The sequence below is a fragment of the Ornithorhynchus anatinus genome, chromosome 3 (genome assembly GCF_004115215.2).
Source record: "Ornithorhynchus anatinus isolate Pmale09 chromosome 3, mOrnAna1.pri.v4, whole genome shotgun sequence".
NCBI classification, from domain to species: Eukaryota; Metazoa; Chordata; class Mammalia; order Monotremata; family Ornithorhynchidae; genus Ornithorhynchus; species Ornithorhynchus anatinus.
This window is the reverse complement of record NC_041730.1, coordinates 73,022,053-73,046,951: the sequence shown is the minus strand read 5'-3', so window position 1 is coordinate 73,046,951 and position 24,899 is coordinate 73,022,053. Positions and strand designations below refer to the sequence as shown.

The following is a 24,899-nucleotide window of genomic DNA, read 5'->3' as shown; positions in this document are numbered from 1 at the left end:
AGGGACTTCCTTCCATCCTAATGGAGTTAGTTGACTTTCCAAATGGTTCATGCAGCTACAGGAATGTTTTTAGCCAGTACCGCTCCTGGGATTTTCAAAGAAAACTTTAAGTTCCAGACTATGAGTTCCTTTGCCTTGATTTCCTCATCTTTAAAATAGGGATTCAATACCGGCTCTTCCTCAAACATAATAATGACAATAATAATGATAATTATTGAGGCATTTGTTAAGTGCTTACTATGTGCCAGGCACTGTTCTAAGCGCTGGGGTGGATACAAGCAAATCAGGTTGGACAGTCTCTGTTCCACATGGAGCTCACAGGGACTGTGTCCAACCCATTAACTTGTATCTACCCCAGTGCTTTAGAACAGTGCTTCCCACATGGTAAATGCTTAACAAATACCACAATCATCATCATCACAAATACCATAACAATAAAAGTTGAAAAAAAATCGAGCTCAACCCATCCTTGTAAAGGGAAGTGATGTGGTTTGAAGACAGGGCTGAAGAAGAGCCCTATCTTGCCCCAGCCCCACAGAGCCACAGAACAGACTGTTGAACAGATGCTGTCTCCAGCAGCCCACATCCACCGCCTCTGCTTTGACCTGAGAAGCCCAGATGAGGAAGTGGTAGCTGACCACACCATGTGGGTAGAATCACTGTTAATCTGCCTGCTGAGCCCTTGTGAGAAATTTACTATGTCATCATCACTTAAACTCCCTACTCTGATGTAATGCTCTGGACAGATGGCAGGCAATAAGACATCGCATGAAGTAATAGGTCAAGATATATTTTTGCATACCGGCCATTGGCAAGAAGTAATATTTTAAATTTAATCAAAAGGAAAGGACAGAGAATAAGTTGTATTCAGGAATTCCCAATTATAATGTTGTTATACAGCCTGTAAAGTTTGCCTTGGCTTAAATGCCTCAATTTATGAAGTACTTTCAGGGAGTTGAATAGAGACATTAAAGGCCATTTAAATTTAGCATTAGCTAATGATAGCTCTCTAGTCTGTTAGTTCAAAGTATCTTTTTACAGAATAGGATCAATCCATCAATCTTATTTACTGAGTACTTACTGTGCGCAGAAGCACTCTACTAAGCATTTGGGAGAGTACAGTTCAACAGAGTTGATAGATATGTTCCCTGCCCACAAGGAGCTTACAGTCTAGAGGTGTAAAAGGAACATTCTGAAAATCAAATATTTGCACATGCACCCATTAATAATACATATGTATATTGCTACTTCAAAGCCCCACTAAAATCATATCTCCACCAAGAAGCCTACCTTGACTAACATCTTCTATCCCCACGCTATACTCCCTCCCCTCTGTGTTGCCTAAGCACTTGGGTCTGTACCCCTAAACACTTTGATACTCACCCCACTCCCACAGCACTTACGTCCATATCCTTATACCCTGCTGCCTCCCCTATCTGAAATTGATTTTAATGTCTCTCCCGCACTTGAGGACAGGGACCGTGTCCACCAACTCTATTGTATTGCACTCTCCCAGGTGCTCTGTAAATAGTAAATGCTCAATAAAAACCATTGATTAACTATTTTGTTTTTATCACAAACATATTTATGTAGTTTGGGACAATTTTTTTGGATCTTGGAAATACTTTAAGCATTTTCCATTATACTTTGTTTAGCACTTTTTCACTAAAACTCTCTTTCCATGGAGCCCTTTAAGAGCTTTCCCTGGGATATGGCAATGCTGAGCCAGTTTTCCTCAGGTCTCTCATTCTTGAGAGAATAAGACCAAGTGGTTGTTAATTACTTCATCACTGCAACAGCTGAAGTCACTGAAATCTATAAGTTCTAAATGATTTTACTCCATGCTATCAGCCAACATAATAATCAGAGATCCAATTCCACTATTTGCTTTGTTTTTTCCCTCCCAAGAAGACCATCTCTCCCAGCAGAAATTACCCTATGAATATCCGTTTCAGCTCTTGAAATGGCTTCTCCACCAACACTGTCAATGCCAGCCCAGAGACAAACGTCAGTAAGCAGTGCCCAGAAAACAGATAGAACTAGGGAAAAAGAGAAAGAGAGATAATAGGTAGAATTTTATTTTTAAAGCAATACAGTGATAGCATATTCTTTATCTCTTAAATAGACAAGGTTCTTATTGTAGATGAGGATAAGAGCAATAAAAATATTTATATTCCTCTCGCTCTCATCACCCCATGCTAGCCAACTCTGTTAGGCCCAATTTCTCACAAAAGCCTACTGAGCTGTAGCTTCAAATACAGCAGACGGGGAGTGAAGTTACTTAAATAATATTACACATTTAACATTTGGCACATTAAGCCTAAAAGGCAAGGCAAAGCAAATTCAAGCTCTACCATAAAATCCTATTTGTCAATATAGGCAATTCAATTCTAATCCAACTTGACCCTATCTGCCCCCAAATTAAAAACATCAATGGCATATCCTGGGAGTCCTTAAAATATTTAAGGACAAAATTGTTTTTATAATAATGTAACTTTCTCCTACCACCCTCTTTAAATTGCAAGCTGGACCAGAAAACTTCTAAGGAACCAGGTATTTTCTCTCTTTCTTTCACCCCCCAAAGCAGATGGTAACATCCACAAAAACAGCAGCTCCCCCAACTCACCATGGTGGTATCAGTATAGTGAATCAGAGTTTCCTGGAGACCATTGTAGAGGATGATCAGCATAGGATGCATCAAGTAGCAGGCATAACTGATTTTCGCAAGGAAACTCCAGATGTTCCAGGAAAGCATTTGGTTCAAGGGGCCTGTGGCAACAGAATCTGGAGTTAATGGTTCTGCCATGTTCCTCCAAGTATGTCCCCATCATTCTCAGAGTTGAACATAGGTTAGAAGTCAATGCTGATGGAGGTGAGCGTTTTTACAAAAATGTTCAGTCCATGGTTCCCCATTCCTCAAGAACCTCCAGTGGTTGCCCATCCACCTCTGCATCAAACAGAAACTCCTTACATCTGCTCTAAAGCGCTCAATTACCTTGCACCTTCCCACCTCACCTCACTACTCTCCTACTACAACCCAGCCCACTCACTTTACTCCTCAAATGCTAACCTACTCACTGTACATCAATCTCATCTATCTCACCGCCAACCCCTTGCTCACATCCTGTATCTGGCCTGAAATATCTTCCCTCTTCATATCTGACAGATAATTACTCTCTGCCCAACTCTGCCAACCTTCAAAGCCTTATTGAAGGCACATTTTCTCCCTGATTATGCCCCCATTTCCTTGTCTTCCACTCCCTTCTCAGTCTCCCTGATTTGCTCCCTTTATTCACCAACCCTCCCCCAGCCCCACAGCGCTTATGTACTTATCCATAACATTTATTTTTATTAATGTCTGTCTCCTCCTTTAGACTGTAAGATCATTGTAAGCAGGGAATGTGTCTGTTCTATTTTTATACTGTACTCGCCCAATCACTTAGTACAGTGCTTTACACCCAGTAAGCGCTGGTAAATACGATCGATAGATTGACTATGGTTATATCCATAAGCGTAAAGGTCTTTGAGAAAGAGTCTCCTGCACACTTGCATACTGTACCCAAAAAAATTGGAGATAGGAAACATTTTCTGGTTTCTTGCCATTCAGGTGACTGATCAGGTGAGAGTTCGCCTCCTCCAGGAGGCCTTCCCAGACTGAGCCCCCCCTTTCCCTCTGCTCTCCTCCCTTCCCCATTCCCCCCCTCTTGCCCTCTGCTCTTCCCCCTTCCACTCCCCTCAGCACTGTGCATATTTGTATATATTGTTTATTACCCTATTTATTTTGTTAATGATGTGCATATCTCTATGATTCTATTTATCTTGTTGATGTCTATGCTAGACTGCTTGTTTTGTTTTGTTCTGTCTTGCTTTGCTGTCTGTCTCCCCCATTTAGACTGTGAGCTCGTTATTGGGCAGGGATTGTCTCTATCTGTTGCCAAATTGTACACTCCAAGTGCTTAGTACGGGGCTGTGCACATAGTAAGTGCTCAATAAATACTACTGAATGAATGAATGAATGATTAAGAGGATAAAGCTCTACCCCACCACCAGCTGCTTAGCCTAGTGGATAGAGCATGGGCCTGGTAGTCATGAGGACCTGGGTTCTAATCTAGGCTCCATCACTTGCCTTCTGTGTGACCTTTGGCAAGTCCCTTCACTTCTCTGTGCCTCAGTTACCTCATCCATAAAATGGGGATTAAGACTGTGAGCCTCATGTGGGACAGGGACTGTGTCCAACCTGACAATCTTTTATCTACCTCAGCACTTAGGACAGTGCCTGGCACATAGTAAACGCTTAACGAATACCGTTAAAAAAAACAAAGACGTATTCAAATTGTTTTTGAGGTAGTGGTGATGGTTGGTGCTGAGTCTGGTGTCTGTTCTGGTCTCCCCGTGTTCAGTGGCTGGTACTGCCTGACAGCCGGCAAAGAGAATGGCTGCAGTCTGTGGTCTCAAAACACAATATCTCTATGTCCTCGATGGAAGCAGATGCCACTATGTCCTCACCCATTTCATCAGCCATCTTTGAGTATGATAATCCAGAGTGGCCTTGTAAAGACCTGAGAGATCTTTTCCACTCTTGCAAAAACCATCAGTCAAGCAAGAAGAAGAAATAAAAAAACAAAGAGCAACCACACAAAATACAGTCATCCCTTGCCATTATCGCTTCCTTAGCATTACAGCAGGAAATGTGTCTGCTAATTCTGTTGTACTGTACTCTCACAAGCCCTTAATACAGTGCTCTGCACGTACTAAGTGCTCAGTAAATACCATTAATTGATTTCAAATTTCATCCAGAAAGAGCTAAAGACATCCATTCAAATATTTCAGCAAAAAAGAAATAATCAAAATGCAGTTACCCATATAGTAACGTGAAGGAACAAGTTGATTTTAGTTATGAGAACAAAGCAATTGAACACCACGTTCATTCCCTATTAGGAGAACTTGGCTTAATCAACATGAGCTACCCGTAAGCCTGGTTTCAAATCCCAAACATCCTTGGGCAAAACCCTGGTGAAAGAAAAACTATTTTGATACATCTTTGTACATTATTAGGAACAGGAGAATGGCCAGCTGTCTCCAGTTTCGCAAACAAGATGAAACGGATTCAGGGTCGACGTAAGCAAGGGCTTCCTGCCCACAGTGGAATGAGTTGTGGGGGAGATTGTGAAATCTCTCCCCCCCAGAGATCCTGGTCTGCTCGGCAGAGGAGAAGAGCAGGGGTGAGGAAACCATGGTAATGACCCAAGCTTCTCAACATCTGAGCTCTGCTTCTTTTTGCCTATGCCCCTCTCTGTCTGGTTCAGGGGTCTGCGTGGGCTGAGAAGGGTCTCGATAATTGGTGATGCTCTGGAAATCTTTGTCTCCCTCCATCCCTCCTGCTGTGTGGAACATCCCGACCTTTTGTCCCTTGCTTTCCTCCGGGATCCTCTTGCTAGCAAATACCTTTGACATTCTTCACCTGAGATATTCCAAGGTTCTTGTTATCATTTTGTGGGTTTCTGTTCAGCTTCTGGACTAAGCGCTGGGGTAGATACAAGGTAATAGGATTGGACACAGTCTCTGTCCCATATAGGGCTCACAGTCTTCATCCCCATTTTACAGCTGAGGGAACTGAGGCACAGAGAAGTGAAGTGATTTGCCCTAGGTCTCACAACCGACAAGTGGCAGAGCCAGGATTAGAACCCAAATCCTCCTCATTCATTCAATCGTATTTATTGAGCTCTTACTGTGTGCAGAGCACTGCAGAGTGCTTGGGAAAGTAAAATATAACAATAAACAGTGACATTCCCTGCCCACAACGAGCTTAGGCCATGGTGCTCATGAAGAGGGGCACCCCAGAGAAGGAGGGTAGCCAGAGCCAGCCAGTCTCGCATGGCCACTAATTCCACTACCATCTGGAGGGAAGGGATCATTTGTGCTAATTCTTTTCTAACTCACACACTGCTGGTAGAATGCTCTAGATAGAATAGGCATTCTACACTTTCTGGAGAAAGAATGAACATAGAGGTTGCTTTATCTGCCATAGGAACTGTCGATGTGTTGACCCATCAAGGATCCTTGAATCAGTGTGTAGTTTTCATGAAGTGCACTTTATTTACAGAGTATTAGATGTCATGCTGTCCTTTAGGCTCTTTACAAAAAAACAAGCCAACAAAAAAAACCTCATGATACATTGATTTTTGAAAGGGTGGTTCTGCATTTTCAATATGGGTTGTTTCCACCCTCCCTTCCTAACTTGTGCCCCATTAAGGCTGTGATGGGCTGGGGCAATGTTCCTGCACAGAGAAAGCGCCCGATCATCATTGCAAAAGAAGCTGTGTGGTCTAATGGAAAAAACACAGGTCTAAGAGACAGAGGACCTAGGTTCTAATACTGGTTCCACCTCTTGTCTGCTGTGTAACCTTGGGCAAGTCACTTCACTTCCCTGTGCCTCAGTTACTTCACCTGCAAAATGGGGGTTAAGTCTATGAGCCCCATGTGGGACGTGGACTGCGTCCAACCTAATTATCTCATATCTACCTTTACACTGAGTACAGTGCCTGACACATAGTAAGCATTTAAATGCTTTTTTTTTAAAAAAAAGTCCCTATCATTTGGCATTTGGCTACGAATCAGTCATTCATTCATTCAATAGTATTTATTGAGCGCTTACTATGTGCAGAGCACTGTACTAAGCACTTGGGATGAACAAGTCGGCAACAGATAGAGACAGTCCCTGCCGTTTGACGGGCTTACAGTCTAATCGGGGGAGATGGACACCAGCCCCAGTTCCTCAGATCATGTTTGATACCAGGCAGCTTTAAAGAAATTTCGTCAATTTGACCTTGTTCGAGACGATACCTCCATAACCTTCCTGGCAGGCAAAAATAATCCAGCCCCCAGCAGCAGCCCAGGCGGTTCTGTGAAGGGCTTGATAGACAGCAGCTGTAGTCGAGTAGGAGTCAAAGGAATCGTCCACTGTATAGGCCAGAGAAACCACTGCTAGAAGTGTAAACAGGGAGCACAGCCACCCGGCTAGAGCCTGTGCCTGCAGGAGAAGAGCATGAGCATGTCTGCATAAACCATTTGCCTACATCTCAGCAGTTTCCCCCTCCCCTTCCCAACGATCAATCAATGGTATTTATTGAGCGCCTAGTGAAAGCAGAGCATTGTACTAAGTGCTTGGAGAACACAATACAACAGAGTTGGCAGAGATGACCCCTACCCTCAAGAAGATTACAATCTCTTTTATCCTTTGATTGAAAGGTAAATCATTTATCTTTCTTAATGCCCATCTCCCTTTCTAGATTGTAAGATCACTGTGAGCTGGGGATATGTCTACAATCCTGGATGTACTGTAATGATGATAATAATAACAATAATAATAATGGTACTTGTTAAGCACTTACTATATGCTAAGTACTGTTCTAAGCACTGGAGCCGGTACAAATTAATCAGGTTGGACACAGTTCCTGTTCCATTTTGGGTTCCCACTCTTAATCTCTTTTTTACAAATTAGGTAACTGAGGCCCAAAGAAGGTAAATGATTTGGACAAGGTCACACAGCAGACATGTGGTCAAGACAGAATTGGAACCCAGGTCCTTCGGACTCTCAGGCCCATACTTTATCCACTAAGTCACACTGCTTTCCCAATTTCTTAGTACAGTGCTCTGCACACAGTGAGTGCTCAATAAATACCATCGATGATGGAGATAAAAAGGGACAACCTATAAAGTGCTTGAAAAATCTTCCTTCCATCTGCCTCTGGCCTCAGTGCCTGAGCAGCTAGTGGTCAGCAAGGCTAGACTACAGAAGCTTCCTTTGCATGTTTAATAAATCCATAGAGGCCCCAATTCAAGAAAATTGAATTCTCCTCCCCATATAAAAAGCAACTGATGGGCTTCGGTGGAAGCTTAATCAGGCATGAAGGGAAGAAGGCCAGCCTCATTGACTCTTCTCAGCCCAATGTGGAACAGAAGCCTTATAACTTGCAGGAGTGGTGGCCACAAGCAAGGAGCCGCATGTCCAGGAGCCCCTAAAAGGCCAGGAGCTTTAGGGTCTGGGTCACCATCAGGTGCCTGGCCCGGCACCCCTGCCTCCTGAAAGATAAAGTGGGGCCTAAGAGAAGCCGCATGAGAAGCCACTTGGCCTGGAGGCAAGGGAACGGTCCGGGAGTCAGAGGACGTGGATTCTAATCCCAGCTTCACGCTTGTTTGCTGTGAGACCTCGGGTCACTTCACTTCTCTGGGTCAGTTACCTCATCCATAAAATGGGGATTAAAACTGTGAGCCCCATGTGGGACAGAGGCAATGTCCAACCTGATTACCTTGTATCTAGAACAGTGTGCTTGGCATATATTATGTGTTTAACAAATACCTTAACTTCCCTTCTAAACTCACTGAGGGCAGGGAATGTGTCTGTTTATTGTAATATACTCTCCCAAGTGCTTAGTACAGTGCTCTGCACACAGTAAGCACTCAATAAATACGATAGAATGAATGAAAGCTCCAGCTCCCCATCTCCAGAACCATTCTGATGCTGGGGAAGCTATTGGGGTTTGGAAACAAACCCTGTTGCATGAGGAGTGGCAAGACTGATACCTCCTCTATCCAACAACTGTACGGAGCTTCTTAGTCCTATGTGGGGCCGGGCAAGGGGGGAGGGCCTGCAACTGCCCTTAGCACAATGCTTGACTCATAGTAGGCACCTAATAAATATCACAATTATAATCCTTTGTTTAATGTTATTATCTTGGATTGTTGATTTTGCAATTCACTGTATTGTTGTTTTGTATTTGCTGTTATTGGCCTAGGGGTCTGTTTGTTCCCATTTAGATTGTGAGCCCAGGATAAGACAGTGGGACAGGAGGCCATGTCTAATCTGTTTTAGCACAGTGTTTAGTCCACTGTAAATGCATAGTAAATGACACCTGATGTCCCCTTTGGACTGCCTTTTGTCTACATTTTAGATTTTGGTTTCACTTTACTGATTTATGACTAGAATGTTGTTTGGTAATTAGGAAACGTTTGTCCAGTCATGCAAGCCTGACTTACTGGATACAGCCGCCGGGGGTCAGAAGAAAGAGCTTGTGCCCATAAGCGCTCCAGCATGAGTATTTCTTAACTCAGGGTTTTGCAAGAATGCAAACTTACATACATGTGTGTGCACACATGCACACAAACACACACACTCTTTCTTAGACTACCCCCTCCAATTCCCTGCATAGGGTAAGGGTTAAATCGATGTTATTACTCCTCATTTCTCTCCTATTTCTTCCCCTAAAACTCGAAAACACAAATGTATTTTAATCATATGAAAGTACTCCAAAAATAAAAACAAAAATATTTTCTAACAATTTAGCGTTGGGCTGGAGAGGCAGTATCATGGCACAGTGGAAAGAGCACGGGTCTGCAAGTCAGAAGCCTGCACTCTAATCCCAGCTCTGCCACATGCTTGCTGTGTGATTAGGCAAGTCAGTTAACTTCTCTGTGACAGTCTTCTCATTTGTAAAATGGGGATATGATCCTAGCTCTCTCTCCCTCTTAGACTGTGAACTCCACGAGGGACTGTGTCCAACATGTTTATCTCTTATCGACCCCAGCGCTCAGTACAGTGTTTGCCATCTAGTGGGTGCTCAACAGATACCACGATTATTATCAGGCTAAATCTCGCAGCTGAAAATTTAGGATTGTGTGATTGGATTTTCAGATGGTTTTCCTAATTGATTGGGAGACTGCCTGCCTGACACTTCACATGTGCCACTTCAAAACTTCCCTCTTTAGCAACCACTTGAGCCCAGTTTGAAACGGTTTTCCTTTATTCCTTTTGCAACAATGTAACTCTTTCGTTATCTCTAAATCCAGTGGCCTTGGGCAGCACTTCTCAAACTGCAGGTTCCATGGAAGATGAGCCCAGGAAAAAAAAAATTTTAAATATATTCCCATATCTGAAATCAGGAAACATTCAAAACCAACAGACTAACACAAAGTCACTGGCTGCATTTTGGGTAGTGTACTTTATACACACACAAACTGTACTGCAGAACAAACATAATGCACAGAATCTACATAGGTATACAAATCCTCTGTTATGATGACAACGTTTAAGCTACAATCTATAGTCTATTTGATGTAAAATAGGTGAAAATTTGATGCCCTGACTTTTTTTTTTCCATTTATAGAGTAAGCTCATGGAGGAGAGAGAATGTCTTCTTCTGTTGTATGTACCTGAGCTATTAGAACAGTGCTTAGCATCTAGTGGGCATTCAATTTAATACTGATGAGGATAATTTTAGAGGTATACTGAAAATTGCCCCCAAATTTGTGGAAAGACTTCTCTTCCTTAATCCTGCTCGCAGAGCCTTTCCATATCTCCATCCATATCCTGGGCTATCCCAGCAGGGAGGTGGATCCCAAACCTAGTCATTTTTTTTAAAACGTTCACTGTTCAGTGTAATATGGTAGATATCAGTTAACAGCTTCCTGATCTTTTTGGAAGAGACCATCAGATAGATTAACTCAATTCAAGCCCAGAGAAGCTGCATGGCCTAGTAGATAGAGTACAGACTGGGGAGTCAGAAGGACCTGTGTTCTAATCCTGACTCCGCCACTTATCTTCTGTCTGACCTCGGGCAAGTCACTTCACTTATCTGGGCCTGTTACCTCATCTGTAACATGGGGATTAATACTGTGACCCCTATATGGGACAGGGACTGTGTCCAACCCAATTTCCTTGTATCTACCCCAGAGCTTAGTAAAGTGCCTGGCACACAGTAGGTGCTTAACAATATCACTACTATTATTATTATCATCATCTATGGGAGGCAACATGGCATAGTGGATAGAGTACGGGCCTGGGAGTCCGAAGGTCATGGGTTCTAATCCTTACTCTGCCTCTTATCTGCCGTGTGACCTTGGGCAAGTCACTTCACTTCTCTGTGCCTCAGTTACCTCATCTGTAAAATGGGGATTGAGACAGTGAGCCCCATGTGGGTCATGGACTGTGTCCGTCCTGATTTGCTTGTATCTACCCCAGCGCTTAGTACAGTGTCTGGCACATAGTAAGCCCTTAACAAATACCACAGTTAGAATTATCATTATTGTTGTTGTCTTAATGGTACTGTTAAGCAGTTACTTTGTGTCAAGCACTGCTCTAAGTGCTGGAGTAGATGTAAGTTAGTCAGGTAGAAAGTTCTGCATTCGGTCTTAAGGCAGGATGGACAATACCTTACCTTGTGTTTCAGGACTTGTGTCTGCTGGTGGTGCATGAAAAGACTCAGTATGATACCCACGAGAAATGGTCCATATCGGCAGTAGGGCTTGCTGTAGTATTCCAGGAAATATTGTGAGGCAGAATTTTCTCTGAAAAATATGTGAAGAAAACAAGAAGGTTAAGTTCACACTGAGAAGAGAAACCCAGCAGATGCCTATTGGGTAGAGGAGTGAAAGGCATAGAGGCAGAGATAGCTCTTCAAGCAACCTAAGGAAACTACCTATTTTTACCCAAATTAAAAATCATCTAGCTGACACTAACCAGGATAAGTGTTGCCAACTAAGATTTCAAAGAGGCATGGCATTCATTCATTCATTTATTCATTCATTAATTCAATTGTACTTATTGAGCACTATCTGTTTTTGCTAGTTCTACATACTTCTATATAAAAATCAGGTTGAGTTTTGGGAGGGCTCTTACATGCCAGCTCATTGTAAGCAGGGAATGTCACTCTTTATTGTTGCACTGTACTTTCCCAAGCACTTAGTACAGTGCTATGCATACAAACAGTAGTCTAGGGGAGAAAGGGGGAGGGATATCATAAAATTGTGAAGTTGAATGAGTCACAGATAGAATAATTTCAAATGGGAAAACTGTCTTTGACAAGTATTTCCAAAATATTTTCAACTCTTTTTTAAAAGGTTGTGTTAAAACAGTGCTTTTCCTCCAATGTATTCAAGGCACATCAGTGATCTGGGATTATAACCTTGGTCATCTGACTCCTAGCCCAATGCTTTTTCCACTAGGTTTTGCTTCCTGCCCCTCTATTGCTAACATCAGTCATGATTCTTTTTTCATTTTTAGTTTCTGCCCTTTGTCTTACAGTTGTGAGTGTGAGAGTAAGAGACAAAATCAACACAACCAGAGGAGCTGAAAATGTTCATTTCAGCTGGACCGGGGACAGTCTTGGTGCATTCGCAGTGTGGTGGGGACTGGTAGTTTGCAACTGATCTTTTAAGCTACATCTTCACACAGGGATGATATCCACTGCCCGTGGTGTCATCTTTGAATATGAAAGACAATGAATACTGTGCGATGAGTGAGAGGGATATATGATCTAGAAGCCTCTGATTCTCATTTTAGGCTGGGAAGCTGAAGCAATAGTAATAATAATAATGTTGGCAGTATTTGTTAAGCACTTACTATGGGTCAAGTACTATGGGTCAAAAAGCGGGAAAGATACAACACATGCAGATCGGATGCAGTCTCTGTTCCACACTGAGCTCACCGACTAAGGGGGAAGGAGACCAGGAATTGAATCCTCATTTTACAGGTAAGGAAACTGAGGCACAGAGAAATTAAGTGACTTGCCAAAGGTCCCGAGCAGGCAAGCAGAGGAACCAGAACTGGAACCCAGGTCCCCTGACTCCCAGGCCTGAGCTCTTTCCACCAGCCCACACTGCTTACAAAGTCACCATGCAACAGAAAAGGTTTGAAAGCACCAGTCTGCAACGGCACATTTCACTTGCAGGACAACTGAATGCCCACTTCAGTCAGGTTAGGGGCAGTGATCTTATTTGAAAGGGGTTTCAAAGGTGGACTTAATCTTTAGCCTGAACCCAAAGACTGAGCGTTCCTGTGTTATACTCTAACAGAATATGGAGTAATTATACTATTCTAACAGAATATAGAGTTGAGGGCACAAAGATCTGTTTAGAATTCAAACTTGGCTGCTGGCTAATTTCTATTTACTCAGGATTCAGCTCTCTTGGGCGATGTTTGAAGAGGATTCTCATGGAGGCAGGAAACAGAGCTCAGGTGATTGCATATCAAGTGTGGCAGCTGACATACTTATCCCCACAGAAGGCCTACCTTTTCCTCGCTGATGCCCAGGCGGGATGGAGGGAGGGTGGTTTCAGAGGCATATCTGAGGTGGTCAGGGTCTTGGGTCTCTGCCACCAGCAACTAGCTTCCCTCCCCCATCCTGGTACCTATTTCTCGGCAGCAGTCCGGGTTGGTGGGGCCTGGGAAGGAGGTGAGGGGAGACGGAAGCTCCAGGGAAGAATTCCCCCAACTCTTCTCCATGCTATTTCTGCTGCTGGGCAGACAGGGGGTGGAAAAAGAATGTATTCCAGATCTTGGGGTGATCATGTCAGAAACCCAACAGTGGGGATATGGAACCATTAATTACCTTGCATCTGAAGGGGAGGCAACAGGGAGTTTGAAGAGCAGAGACAGAAGAGCAGTCACTGTAAAAGAGGTCAGGAAGAGCATGGCCACAAGGAGAAAGAATGCACACTTCCCCCTGGAAAAGAAAAGTGACAGTGGCAGGCATGTTCTTTTAAGCCCTCGTTTCCTCTTCTCCCACTCCCTTCTGCATGACCCTTGCACTTGGATTTTCTCTTTTTATTCACCCCTCCCTCATCCTCCCAGCCTCTCCACCTCTATTTGGTGTGTGTGCTAGTTGGACTGCATTCCCTTGTTCCTTGGGGATTAGTCTGGGAGGCCTTCAAATTCCACCTGGATAACTGCAGACTTGTCTGGTGGACCAATCTCCTCCTGGAAAGGAGAGGATAATGCCTGCAGTTATCCAGATGGAATTTGGGGACCTCCCAGATGGATCCCCAAGGAACAAGGGAATGCAATCCAACTAGAACACACACCGAATAGAGGTGGAGAGGCTGCAACCTGCAAGAGAGCAGGGCAAGAGGTGACTTGGGGCATTTTGTTCCCTGAGCAGAGCTACCGGGTATATCCTCCCAGCATTTATGTACGTATACAAAATGTATTTACATTAATGCCTGTCTCTCCCCTAGACTGTAAGCTCACTGAGGGCAGGGACTGTGTCTACCAACTCTTTTATATTTTTCTCTCCCAGGCACTTAGCACAGTGCTCTGCACACAATAAGCACTCAATATATATGAGTGATTGATTAAAAATCATTCTAAGACAGGCATTCCTTTTTGGCCTTGGGATCGTGTTTTATTTTTCTAAAATGGCAAGTTTATGGTGCTATGGTGGCAGCACTCAGGGATGACACAATTTCAGAATTAGAGAATTAAAGGGTCCGAGATCAATGAGACTAGTCCGCAGGGGTCTCTGGTCAACGACTTGGATGCATGTAGCTCATGAGGAATCAAAAAGATCATATGGCCCCTCTGGGACCCAGAAGGGTGGGGAGAGAAAACATTCCCCTGTTCCACCCACACTCTGTAGTCCCACCTCTCTTCCCCACAGGAAACTCAGTGCTGACTGCACCAGCCCACTGAGCTGCAATAGTCTGGGACTCAGGAAGATGGAAGGCCCAGTTCTCCACAGTTCTTTCCTGAGTCCTCGGGTTCTGCAGACCCTGAACTTAGAGCAACCTCTCCTCTCTCTGCCTCCTCCTCCTCCCCCCGAAACACCCATCAGATTCATAGTGGGAAGAGTGGCTGCCACTGCCCTGTGGCCCTGGTAGGTGTGAGGCCATTCAGGCACCTCTCGCAAGGAGAGCTTCTGGAAAGCAGTTTGTTGGAGGCTGAGAAGGCCAGAGTCTTCTCAGAGATAATCCAGGTGAGAGCCCACAGAAGACGATTGGAAATCTCCATAGAAATGAACTGAAGCTCAGGGAAGATGGAAAAAGGAAACAGGCCTGCCATTGCCTGGAGGCAGGGGATACTCACTTTCCATGGACGAAGACCACCGGTGGCACTGAGAGATGAAAATGGAAATCATCAGCCAGATACCAGGTCCAGCCATTGCACTGGAGATGGGAAGAAGAAACACAGCATGTGCAGTGTTCTAGGGCTTCTCCTACCCTCCTGCTCCCAAACAAGTATGGTACCCTAGGGAGGCCACATACCCTATCTTTCCCATGAAGACAGGCTACTTAAATTCTTGGCCGGGTAGGGCCTCAAGGGCTTAAGTGAAGTCCGGCCCTGTCTCACACCTCTTCCTCCTCCTCCCCTGGTCTGCACCAACACTTTGTATTTGTGCCTGGCTGTCCAGTTGGGTGGTGGCATCAGAGCCAGGGAGAGGAGCTCTGAGGAGAGCAGGATCTTGAGCTCCCTGCTGCCTTGTGGGGACCTACTCCAGGACTGGATTAAACGGGGGCTCATGGGGTCAAAGTCAGGGATCCCAGGCTAAGGCACTTCACTCCTCTAGTGCTAACCTTCTCACAGTATCACTGTACTTCAATCTTGTCTATCTTGCCACTGACCATTTGCCCACATTCTGCCTCTGGCCTGGAATGCCCTCCCTCCTCATATGCGACAGGCAATGACTCTCCCCAGCTTCAAAGCCTTATTGAAGGCACATCTCCTCCAAGAGGCCTTCTCTAAGCGCTCCTTTCCTCTTCTCCCACTCCCTTCTGCGTCACCCTGACTTGTTCCCTTTAGTCATCCCCCTCCCAGCCCTGCAGAATTTATGTACATATCTGTAACTAATTTATATTAATGTCTGTCACCTGCCTAGACTGTAAGCTCGTTGTGGGCAGGGAATGTTTCTGTTTACTGTTGTACTCTTCCAAGTGCTTAGTATGGTGCACTGTACACAGAAAGTGCTCAATGAATATGATTGACTAACTGACACCCCAAATGTGGCCCCTAGTCTTGCAAGTGGCTTCCAGTACTCTGATCCACAGACCCATCAAAAGCCACCCTAAAGCACAGATGGATCAATCAATCAATCATATTTATTGAGCACTTACTATGTGCAGAGCACTGTACTAAGTTCCTGGAGAGTACAATATAACAGAGGTGATAGAAGTGTTCCTCGCCCACAAGGAGCTTACAGTAGTGGATAGAGCACAGGCCTGGGAGTCAGAAGGTAATGGGTTCTAATTCTGGCTCTGCCATTTGTCTGCTGAGTGACCTTGAGCAAAGCACTTCGCTTCTCTGAACCTCAGTTACGTCATCTGTAAACTGGAGATTAAAACTGTGAGCCCCATGCAAGACAGGGACTGTGTCCAACCCAACTGGCTTGTATCCACCCCAGCCCTTAGTACAGTGCCTCACACATTGTAAGCGCTTAACAAATACCACAATTATTATTATTATGGACACCATTTCCCCCCAGTCAATCCCTCCGTGCTTCCAGCAGTTTGGGTCTGTAGCAGGGAACATCCTGCAGGAGCTGCAAGGGATCCTTTCTCCCTGCAAGGGAAATACATGATGGGGGCATTTGATTTCCCAATACCTCTGTGTCTCTATTAACAGCATCTCTCTTTAGCCACACTAATGGGGTCATCATGTTGATTCCCAGAGTAATACAGGCTACATCTGAGGGGGTCAGTACCCCAGTAAGGACTTTGACCATTTCAGGGAAAAGAGCAAACCATCCCTCTGTGGAACTTCCCACACATGCTTGTTGGTGTAATTAGGCAATGATTTATGCTCTTCCCTACCCTACTGCGCATTTGTGAATCCAAGGCAGCTGTCCATTTTATCAACTGGGTTATGTTCAGTAATTACTAAGCATCTACACATCAATGGTTTCCTTTTCAGCAGGGTTTTGAACTGCAAATCCAGAATTGGCTACTTGATTTAATTACAGCCATAGAGTCTTCAGTCACACTAACACTAAAGAGGAAATTGCTTTTGTGCTCTGCAGAAGCAGCTTGGGAAAAAAGTATCGCTTCTCCTTATAGACTCTGGCTCAGGTGTGCGATACACGAATGGAACTAAATTGGGAGGCCAAAGAGCCAAGACTTACGGCCTCTTTTACGGAGATGAAGTTGTTTAGTAGGAGCAGATTCGTCCACCAGACACGCCTGCAGTTATCCAGATGGAATTTGGGGACCTCCCAGACTGATCCCCAAGGAACAAGGGAATACAATCCAACAAGCACACACACTGAATAGAGGTGGAGAGGCTGCAACCTGCAACAGACCAGGGAAATAGGTGACTCGCTGCATTTCATTCCCTGAGCAGGGCTACCGGGTACATGGTCTCTGTTAAAAGCAGAGTGCACTTCACCGGCAGATTCCCCATCCCCAAAGCTTGGATTGCTCTTGCTGTGGAAGTCAAACCCTCCAGGAACAAGCCACTGTGTCATCACCTTAAAGGAGACCATTCCAACCTCTGCCTGACCTCCTCATACTGACAACATAGACCCCACAGCTCGGTCCTGCTGGACATCCAATTCTATTGTAGTCTTCCAACTGTTCAGTATGGTGTTCTGAACACAGTAAGTGCTAAATGAATATGATAAATTGACTGTCCTTGTCTTACTTTTAATACCTTTAACTGTAAAATAAATTAAAACACCACAAGCCAACAGCCGCCAAGGATATATTAGAAAATCATTTCAGAAGAAGCATGCTGAAAAAGATGATAAGCTTCACCTCTAGAGACCTGATAGCTCACAATGTACAATCACACATTTTGTCCTGCCTCCAGGACTGAGGCATTTAGATGTTCTTCTGACATCTTTAGTTCAACATGTCCAAAACAAACTTATCTTTCCTTCCCAAACCAACCCTTCTGCTAACTTTTCTATTCATATTAAAAACAACCCTATCATTCCTGTCCCAGAAGCCCACAACCTCAACCTCATCTTTGAATCTTCACCATCTTTCAGACCTCACAGTTAGTCAATTGCTAAATCTTGTCAATTCTTCCTCTGTAGCATTTCTTAGATCCACCCTTTCCTATGCACTCAAACGTGACCCCCCCCCCCGGATCAAGCTGTGGTCATATGTGTCTACCAACTCTGCTGAACTGTACTCTCCAAGCACTTAGTACAGTGCTCTTCACACAGTAAGTGCTCAATAAATACCATTGATTGATTGACTGATATCAAAGTATAACTGCTGAATCAGTCTCCAACTACTCCCCACTTCAGTCCATACCCCATGCTGCTGCATGACTCATTTTAGTGTGAGCTCGTTGTGGGCAGGGACTATGTCTGTTTGTTTTTATATTGCACTCTCCCAAGTGCTTAGTACAGTGCTTTTTAAACAGTAAGCACTCAATAAATACGAGTGAATGAATTTTGCAGTGGTCCTCTCCACATCTCAAAAAGCTCTAAGGGTTACTCTGCACCAGACACAACGTTCTTCCTTCTGGCAATCAGTCTCTCCACCACCCTCTTTGTCAGTTCTCTCAATCTTAAACATTAATTTTTGTCACCCTCTACTCCCCAGCTCATACTCTCCACTCCTCTCATGCATCTAGACTCTCCCACCTCTGACCCCCCAACTCATGCTGTTCCCCCCAGCTGGAACCCCCTTCACTTGCAAATCCAACAGACTTCAGCTCTCTCCATCTTTAAAGCCTTAATAAAATCCCACCTCCTTCAGGAAGCCTTCTCTAGTCAATTCACCTTTGGCACTTTTGTCCTTGAATCTTATCCTTAGCACTTGTGTACATGTATATTTGCATACTATTCATAGATTTATGTGCACATTAAATTATTTTTCCTTCTTGTTCACCTCATAGGTTTGTACTGCTTCCAGCTTATACCTGTTCTTCCTTTTTCACTATCTAGGAATAATTTTGTTTGTCTCCCCAGTTAGATTGTGGGCTAGAGGGCAGGAATTATGTCTTGTTACTGCTGTACTCTTCCAAGCACTTACTACAGTACTTAGCACTCAATACACCCAATAAATGTCACTGAGTGATCCACTGCTCTGGATCTGGATCCATTGCCTCTTTTATTTCTATTGCATGTTTCCAAGCATGTAGAGTTCTGTGCAAATTGTAGGAACACAATAGATTCTGTTGATTTTAATAATGAATGTGCGGGAAAAATAAAACTGAAAAATATAAAGAAACCTACCTTGCGAGTCGACTGCCCAGGTATTTTAATATGATTTTTAAGGTTATTCCTTTTTCTGATCTTTCAAGCATCTTTAAAAATGACCTCGTGCTTAACCAACCACTGAGAAAGGCAAATAAGGGTTTCAGTAATGTCATAACATTGTTCATTTCATGCAATTATTTAATCTTCCAATCAAGTAGCTCAAAATTATTTTTTATGGTATTTGTTAAGTGCTTTCTATGTGCCATGCATGGGATAGATACATCTAATTAGGTTGGACAGAGTCCACGTCCTACATGGGGTGTACAGTCTTAATCCCCATTTTCAAATGGGGTAACAAGCACACAAAAGTTAAGCGACTTGCCCAAGGTTACACAACAGACAAATGGCGGAGCCAGAATTAGAACCCAGGTCCTTCATATCCCCAGACCCATACCCTACCCACTAGGGCACTGTGTTACTCAATGATGCTCTAATATTATCTGCTGGCAAAGATCAAAAGTTAAAAACCTCTGGTCAGGGCCCATGAGTGAAAGAGAGAATGCAATTGAACTGAAATCTCCCCAACCAGGTTATTTGCTTTGTCTTCTATACTAACTCATCTCTTCCTGGCAATATACCTCAATCATGGACAAATTGAAACCCTTGAGATTCTTAATCTTCCCAACTGGATTCTCACCTGCATTGCCACCTCTGTACCTTTTAAACACTTGATATTCATCCCACCCTCAGCCCCACAGAGCTTACATATACATACATATCTATGATTTATTTATTTGTATTAATGTCTGTTTTCCCCTCTAGACTGTAAGCTCCTGTTAGGCAGGGAACAAGCCTACCAACTCTGTTGCACTGTACTCTCACAAGCGTTTAGGATAAGTGCTTTGCAAACAGTAAGAGCTCAGTAACCACAACTGATTGATTTATTCTTCAACTGGTAGTGGAGGTGTATGGGGAGGGGGTGGGGGGGGTGTGGAGTGTGTGTGTGTGTGTGTGTGTGTGTGTGTGAGTGTTCATTTGGGAAACCTTTGTCCGAAAATTAGAGCCAAAGGGAGTCACAGAAAAAGAGAAAGAGGTAGAGGCCAAAGGGAGGTGCTGAGAAAGAGGCAGCAGGAGGTCAAAGACATTGTTATAAAGAGTCTAGGAAGACAGATACAGGAATACGGAAACAATGTGGAATGGAATGGTCATGTCACCAGTGATAGAGTATTGCATAAAGAGAGTCAGGCAGAGAGAGAGTTGGATTCAGTGTGCAAAGGGAGAGAGAGAATGGCAGACACAGACGGAGGGGGGAAAAGGAATCTTTGACAGGGAGCACAGCAGCCCACTACTGAATAGATTGAGATTTCCATTCTCTCTTTGACCTTTATTTATTGTCTAATTTAATCTGACAGCTACTTTCCTTTTCAATGGTTTTCTAAACAAATAAAAAGACAACTTTCTAACCAAAGGCAGAGAGCTCTTCCAATGTTTCCCCTCCTCATTTGATTCAGCAGTCAGAAAGAAGAGAATAATGTTGGTAGCATAACGCAGTGGATGGAAATTAAACAAAGTCACCTACAGAGACCAAGTCATTCTCCAGTTTTCTTCACTGACAGAAGGAAAAAGAGTTTCTGAGGGAACAATGTTTTAACCTTGTTACCTGATTAAGAAAAATGTATCCACCCCTAGGTAGAATGGCCCGCTGCGAGAATAGAGGTACAGGGGATTTTTTAGGACTTTGGCTCGCCATTCAACTGCATTATCTAGAAGAAACATAAATGCACATGATCATATTTCTGCAGTCAGAAGGTTAGCTAATGGTCATTTAGCCCGGTGCAGAAGTTGGAAACTGAACTTCTTGCTGTGAATGGGGGTTTGTGGTGGTCAGAGGAGTCCCCTCAGTGGATTTTTCCATTCATCCAAGCATCCGGATTTCATTGGCAAGTCTGAAAGGAAGGGCAGGCACTTGCAGGCACTGAGGTTGCTGGTCTGACTTCTAGAAACATAATGAAACAGTACTGGCAAATCTACGGGCAGTGACCCCATCATTCATACCTAAATTGAGCCAACTAGTAATCTGACCGGTGTGTCCAGAAACGATCCATAAAAGACTCAAGACACGGATGCCATTTAGTGAGGAACAGTCCCCTTCCGCCGTCTTTAGGGTCCACAAGCTTTGAATGTTCTTCTGACAGGAAAAACACCTTAGAACATAATCCAATGTTCCTATGAACCCTAAACAAGAAAGATGATTTTAGAGGAGGTTCTTCAAATCTGCTCAATCAGGAGTTTCACCAGGCATGGCACCCCTGGTGCTTTTTCCAAAGAGTAGGGCAGCATTTACTAACACCACTGTTAGGTTTATCCCAGGGAAAAGTGTAACTGCTGGCAAAAGTGGTGGTCAGAACATACACACTTCTCCCCCACTAGACTTTAAGATCCTTGTGGGCAGGGATCGTGTCTGCCAACCATATTGTATTTCATGTTCCCAAGCACTTAGTACAGTGCTTTGCAAACAGTAAGCACTCAACGATAATAACAACGATGGTATTTAAGTGCTAACTTTCATCAGCCTCCTTGCTGACCTCCCAGGCACCTGTCTCTCCCCACTCCAGTCCATACTTCACTCTGCTGCATGGATCATTTTTCTACAGAAATGTTCTGGACATGTCATCCCTCTCCAAAAAACTCCAGTGGTTGCCCATCCATCTCCGCATCATACATAAACCTCTCACCATTGGCTTTAAAGCACTCCAGCACCTTCATCCTCCTACCTCATGTCATTTCTCTCCTTCTACTACCCAGCCCACACACATCACTCCTCTAGTGCTAACCTTCTCACTGTGCCTCCATCTTGCCACCCGCCCCTAGTCCAAGTCCTGCCTCTCCCCTAGAATGTCCTCCCTCTTCAAATCCGACAGGAAGACACATCTCTTCCAAAAGGCTTTCCCAGACTAAGCCCCACCTTTCCTCAACTCCTACTCCTTTCAATGTCACCCTAAATTGTTCTCTTGGCTTGTCCTCCCCACCCCCCAGCCCCACAGTACTTATGTACATATCTGTAATTTTATTTATTTGTATTGATGTCTGTTTCCCCTCCTTTAGACTAAAGTTGTTGTGGGCAGGGAATCTGCCAGTTTATTGTTGTATTGTCCTCTCCCAAGTGCTTAGTACAGTGTTCTGCACACAGTAAGTGCTCAATAAATGTGACTGAATGAATGTGCCAGCACTGACCTAAGTACTGGGGTGGATAAAAGCTTATCGGGTTGGACAAAGTCCATCTCCCATGTGGGGCTCACAATCTTAATCCCCATTTTACAGATGAGGTAACTGAGGCACAGAGAAGTGAAGTGACTTGCCCAAGGTCACACAGCAGACAAGTGGTGGAACCAGGATTAGAACCCAAAGACCTTCTGACTCCCAGGCCCATGCTCTATCCACTATGCCATGCTGCTTTTCAAAATAAAAACCGTTGTTTGATTGACTGATTGAGGCAGAGCTAAGGGTGCTAAGGGTACTCTGCTTTTCCAATCAACTATCTTCTGGAGCTAAAATTTTAGAAAATAAAGCAAGAGGAGGAACTCAAAGATTTAAGCACCTTATTTATGTTTTCCATTTTTAATTCTCCTTTTTGTTGTAAGAATAAATTATTTTGTGTCAGTCTCTCCTGTTATAGTGTAAGTTCCTTTGGAGTAGGAAGTGTGTCTTTTCCTTGTATTCTATCTCCAGACACTTAGTATAAAAGGTTCTGCTTACAATAGACACCCAATAAATACTATTAATTGATTGAAAAATGACATTATTTCTCAACTGCATAATTGCTTTGACACTATCTGACACGAAGGTGGCCTGGCTGTAACTAAAGGACCTACTTTTTCTTCTATCAGAGATGTTGTTGGGAGCTCCGGAAGGTAACGAATGAGCCTGACATGGGATCCATCTGAAACCTTCTCTTGATTCACCTCTGGACAAACTCCCATAGCCGGCAGAAGGTAAATAATCTGGGGGTGACTCTTCATGATTTGCATCCCATTTCACGACTTCTACGTAGATAGTGCCAGCCACTGGGAGAGCAATGAAGAACAAGCTAAAAAACCTACAGGGAACAAGAGAGCAAGACGTTTTACTCTTCAAATTCTCCTCTCTTTTTTCCTTCCTCCCCCCTTCTACAGCCCAAGATAGGTGTCCCTCTTCCCAAATAGACTACAGTTTCTTTAGACTTTCTTCCTGCCTCTTATCGTGACTTACCTTTTTCAATACTTGTCCTTGGATGCTCTGATCTGTTTTTGTCTTGCCTACACTAGATTATGAGCTCTTGGAGGGCAGGGTATGTGCCTTCTCTAGATGACTTATTCATGCTCCAAGTTGCCGGGACAGTACCAAGAAGTGTGTAGGCATTGAATAAATAAGAATTCAGTTCCTATCAACTAATTTCCAGGTCTGGGTAGCCCTGCTTGAATGAATACCACAGAAACAGCAAGGCATAATGGATAGAGCAGGGGCCTGGGAGTCAGAAGGTGATGGGTTCCAATCTCGGCTCTGCCACTTGTCTGCTGTGTAACCTTGGGCAAATCACTTTACTTCTCCGTACCTCAATTACCTTATCTGTAAAATGGGGATTGAGATTGTGAGTCCCACGTGGGACAGGGACTGTGTTCAACACCATTTGCTTATATCTACCCCAGCGCTTAGTATAATGTCTGGAATATATTAAGTGCTTAATAAATGCCACATTTATTATTAACACCAGAGATCCACACACCTGCTGGAATCCCTAGCAAAGTTGCTCTTTGGGTTGGCCATGCAGAATAAAGATGTGGGGTTGGAGAAGTGCCAAGTTGCTGGCTGGGTTGGCCAATCGGGGTCAAGATGTGGGGCTGGGGGTGTGCCAGGCTGCTCACTGGGTTGGCCAATCTGAGTAAAGACATAGGGTGTGGGGAGGGTGCCAGGTTGGCTGGTGCTTTGTTGAATGAATGGCAGAGCAGTGGCCAGCACTGCCATCAGGATGCCTGTGCAAAGACGAACCAGGACTGGGCCTGGGCAGCCCTGAAGCTGTTCCTTTCCTTCCCTCTCCTTCCTCCATGTCTTCCTTCCCTCAGTCTACAGTTTCAGCCCCAGTTAACACCACTCTGCTGTGGCAGTGCTTAGTACAGTGCTCAGCGCTTAGTACAGTGCTTGGCACATAGAAAATGCTTAACAAATACTATTATTATTAAGGGAGGACAGCAGGATGAAGGTAACAGCTGCTTCCACAACCCTTTGCCCATGCATATCATGTGCCAGGCAGTAGAGACCCACATTTTACCTAGCCTGGTCTATGGGAATCAGCTGCAGAGTTGCAAATCAGGGTAGATAAGTAGACTCAGAAACCGCAAGTGGGACAGGGACTGTGGCCGGACTGATTATCTTGTATTTACCCTACTGCTTAATCCAGGGTTTGTCATATGCTAAACTCTTAACAAGTACCATAGTTATTATTATTATTATTACTACAGTTCTTGGTGGGTAAAGGTGAATGATCTGCAGTCACAGAGTGGGTACAGGTACAAAATGTAGTGCCAATTTAGGACTTTTTGGAAAATCATGGCTTGGGTAAGAATAAAAAGGAAGCAGGATGGTCCGTGTCTCATTTTAATCAACGAAGTAAGGTACTGGCGGCATGGTTTATCCAAAAGCAACTGTCAGAAAACTGGGATGACTTCAGACTCTCCTGAAAACAAGGATGTCAGCTTGCCTTATTTTTAAAATGGTATTTGTTAAGCACTCACTATATGCTGGGCACTGTACTAAGCGCAGGGGTAGAAACAAGCTACTCAGGTTGGACACAGTCCATGTTCCACATGGGACTCACTATCTTAATCCCCGTTTTACAATTGAGGTAACTGAGGCACAGAGAAGTGAAGCGACCTCCCCAAGGTCACACAGCAGACAAGTGGCAGAGCCAGAATTAGAACCTCGGTCCTCAGACTCCCAGGCCTGTGA

The 24,899-nt window shown here is 44.1% G+C and overlaps 1 protein-coding gene across 1 annotated transcript in view; it reads right to left on the bottom strand.

Moving 5' to 3' along the window:
- Nucleotides 1-1,926: 1,926 nt before the first annotated feature.
- LOC100080129 (O-acyltransferase like protein) overlaps nt 1,927-24,899 on the bottom strand; it is a 40,403-nt gene continuing 17,430 nt past the window's right edge. Inside the window, exons 5-15 of the mRNA XM_029059865.1 lie at nt 22,880-23,013; nt 20,973-21,152; nt 20,578-20,680; nt 18,954-19,055; nt 16,887-17,052; nt 14,858-14,937; nt 13,386-13,499; nt 11,214-11,343; nt 6,844-7,030; nt 2,627-2,769; nt 1,927-2,039 (exon numbers count right to left, since the gene is read on the bottom strand). Coding sequence (XP_028915698.1) covers nt 1,932-2,039; nt 2,627-2,769; nt 6,844-7,030; nt 11,214-11,343; nt 13,386-13,499; nt 14,858-14,937; nt 16,887-17,052; nt 18,954-19,055; nt 20,578-20,680; nt 20,973-21,152; nt 22,880-23,013 — 1,447 coding nt within the window. The 3' untranslated portion in view covers nt 1,927-1,931. The remainder of the gene's footprint in view (nt 2,040-2,626; nt 2,770-6,843; nt 7,031-11,213; nt 11,344-13,385; nt 13,500-14,857; nt 14,938-16,886; nt 17,053-18,953; nt 19,056-20,577; nt 20,681-20,972; nt 21,153-22,879; nt 23,014-24,899) is intronic.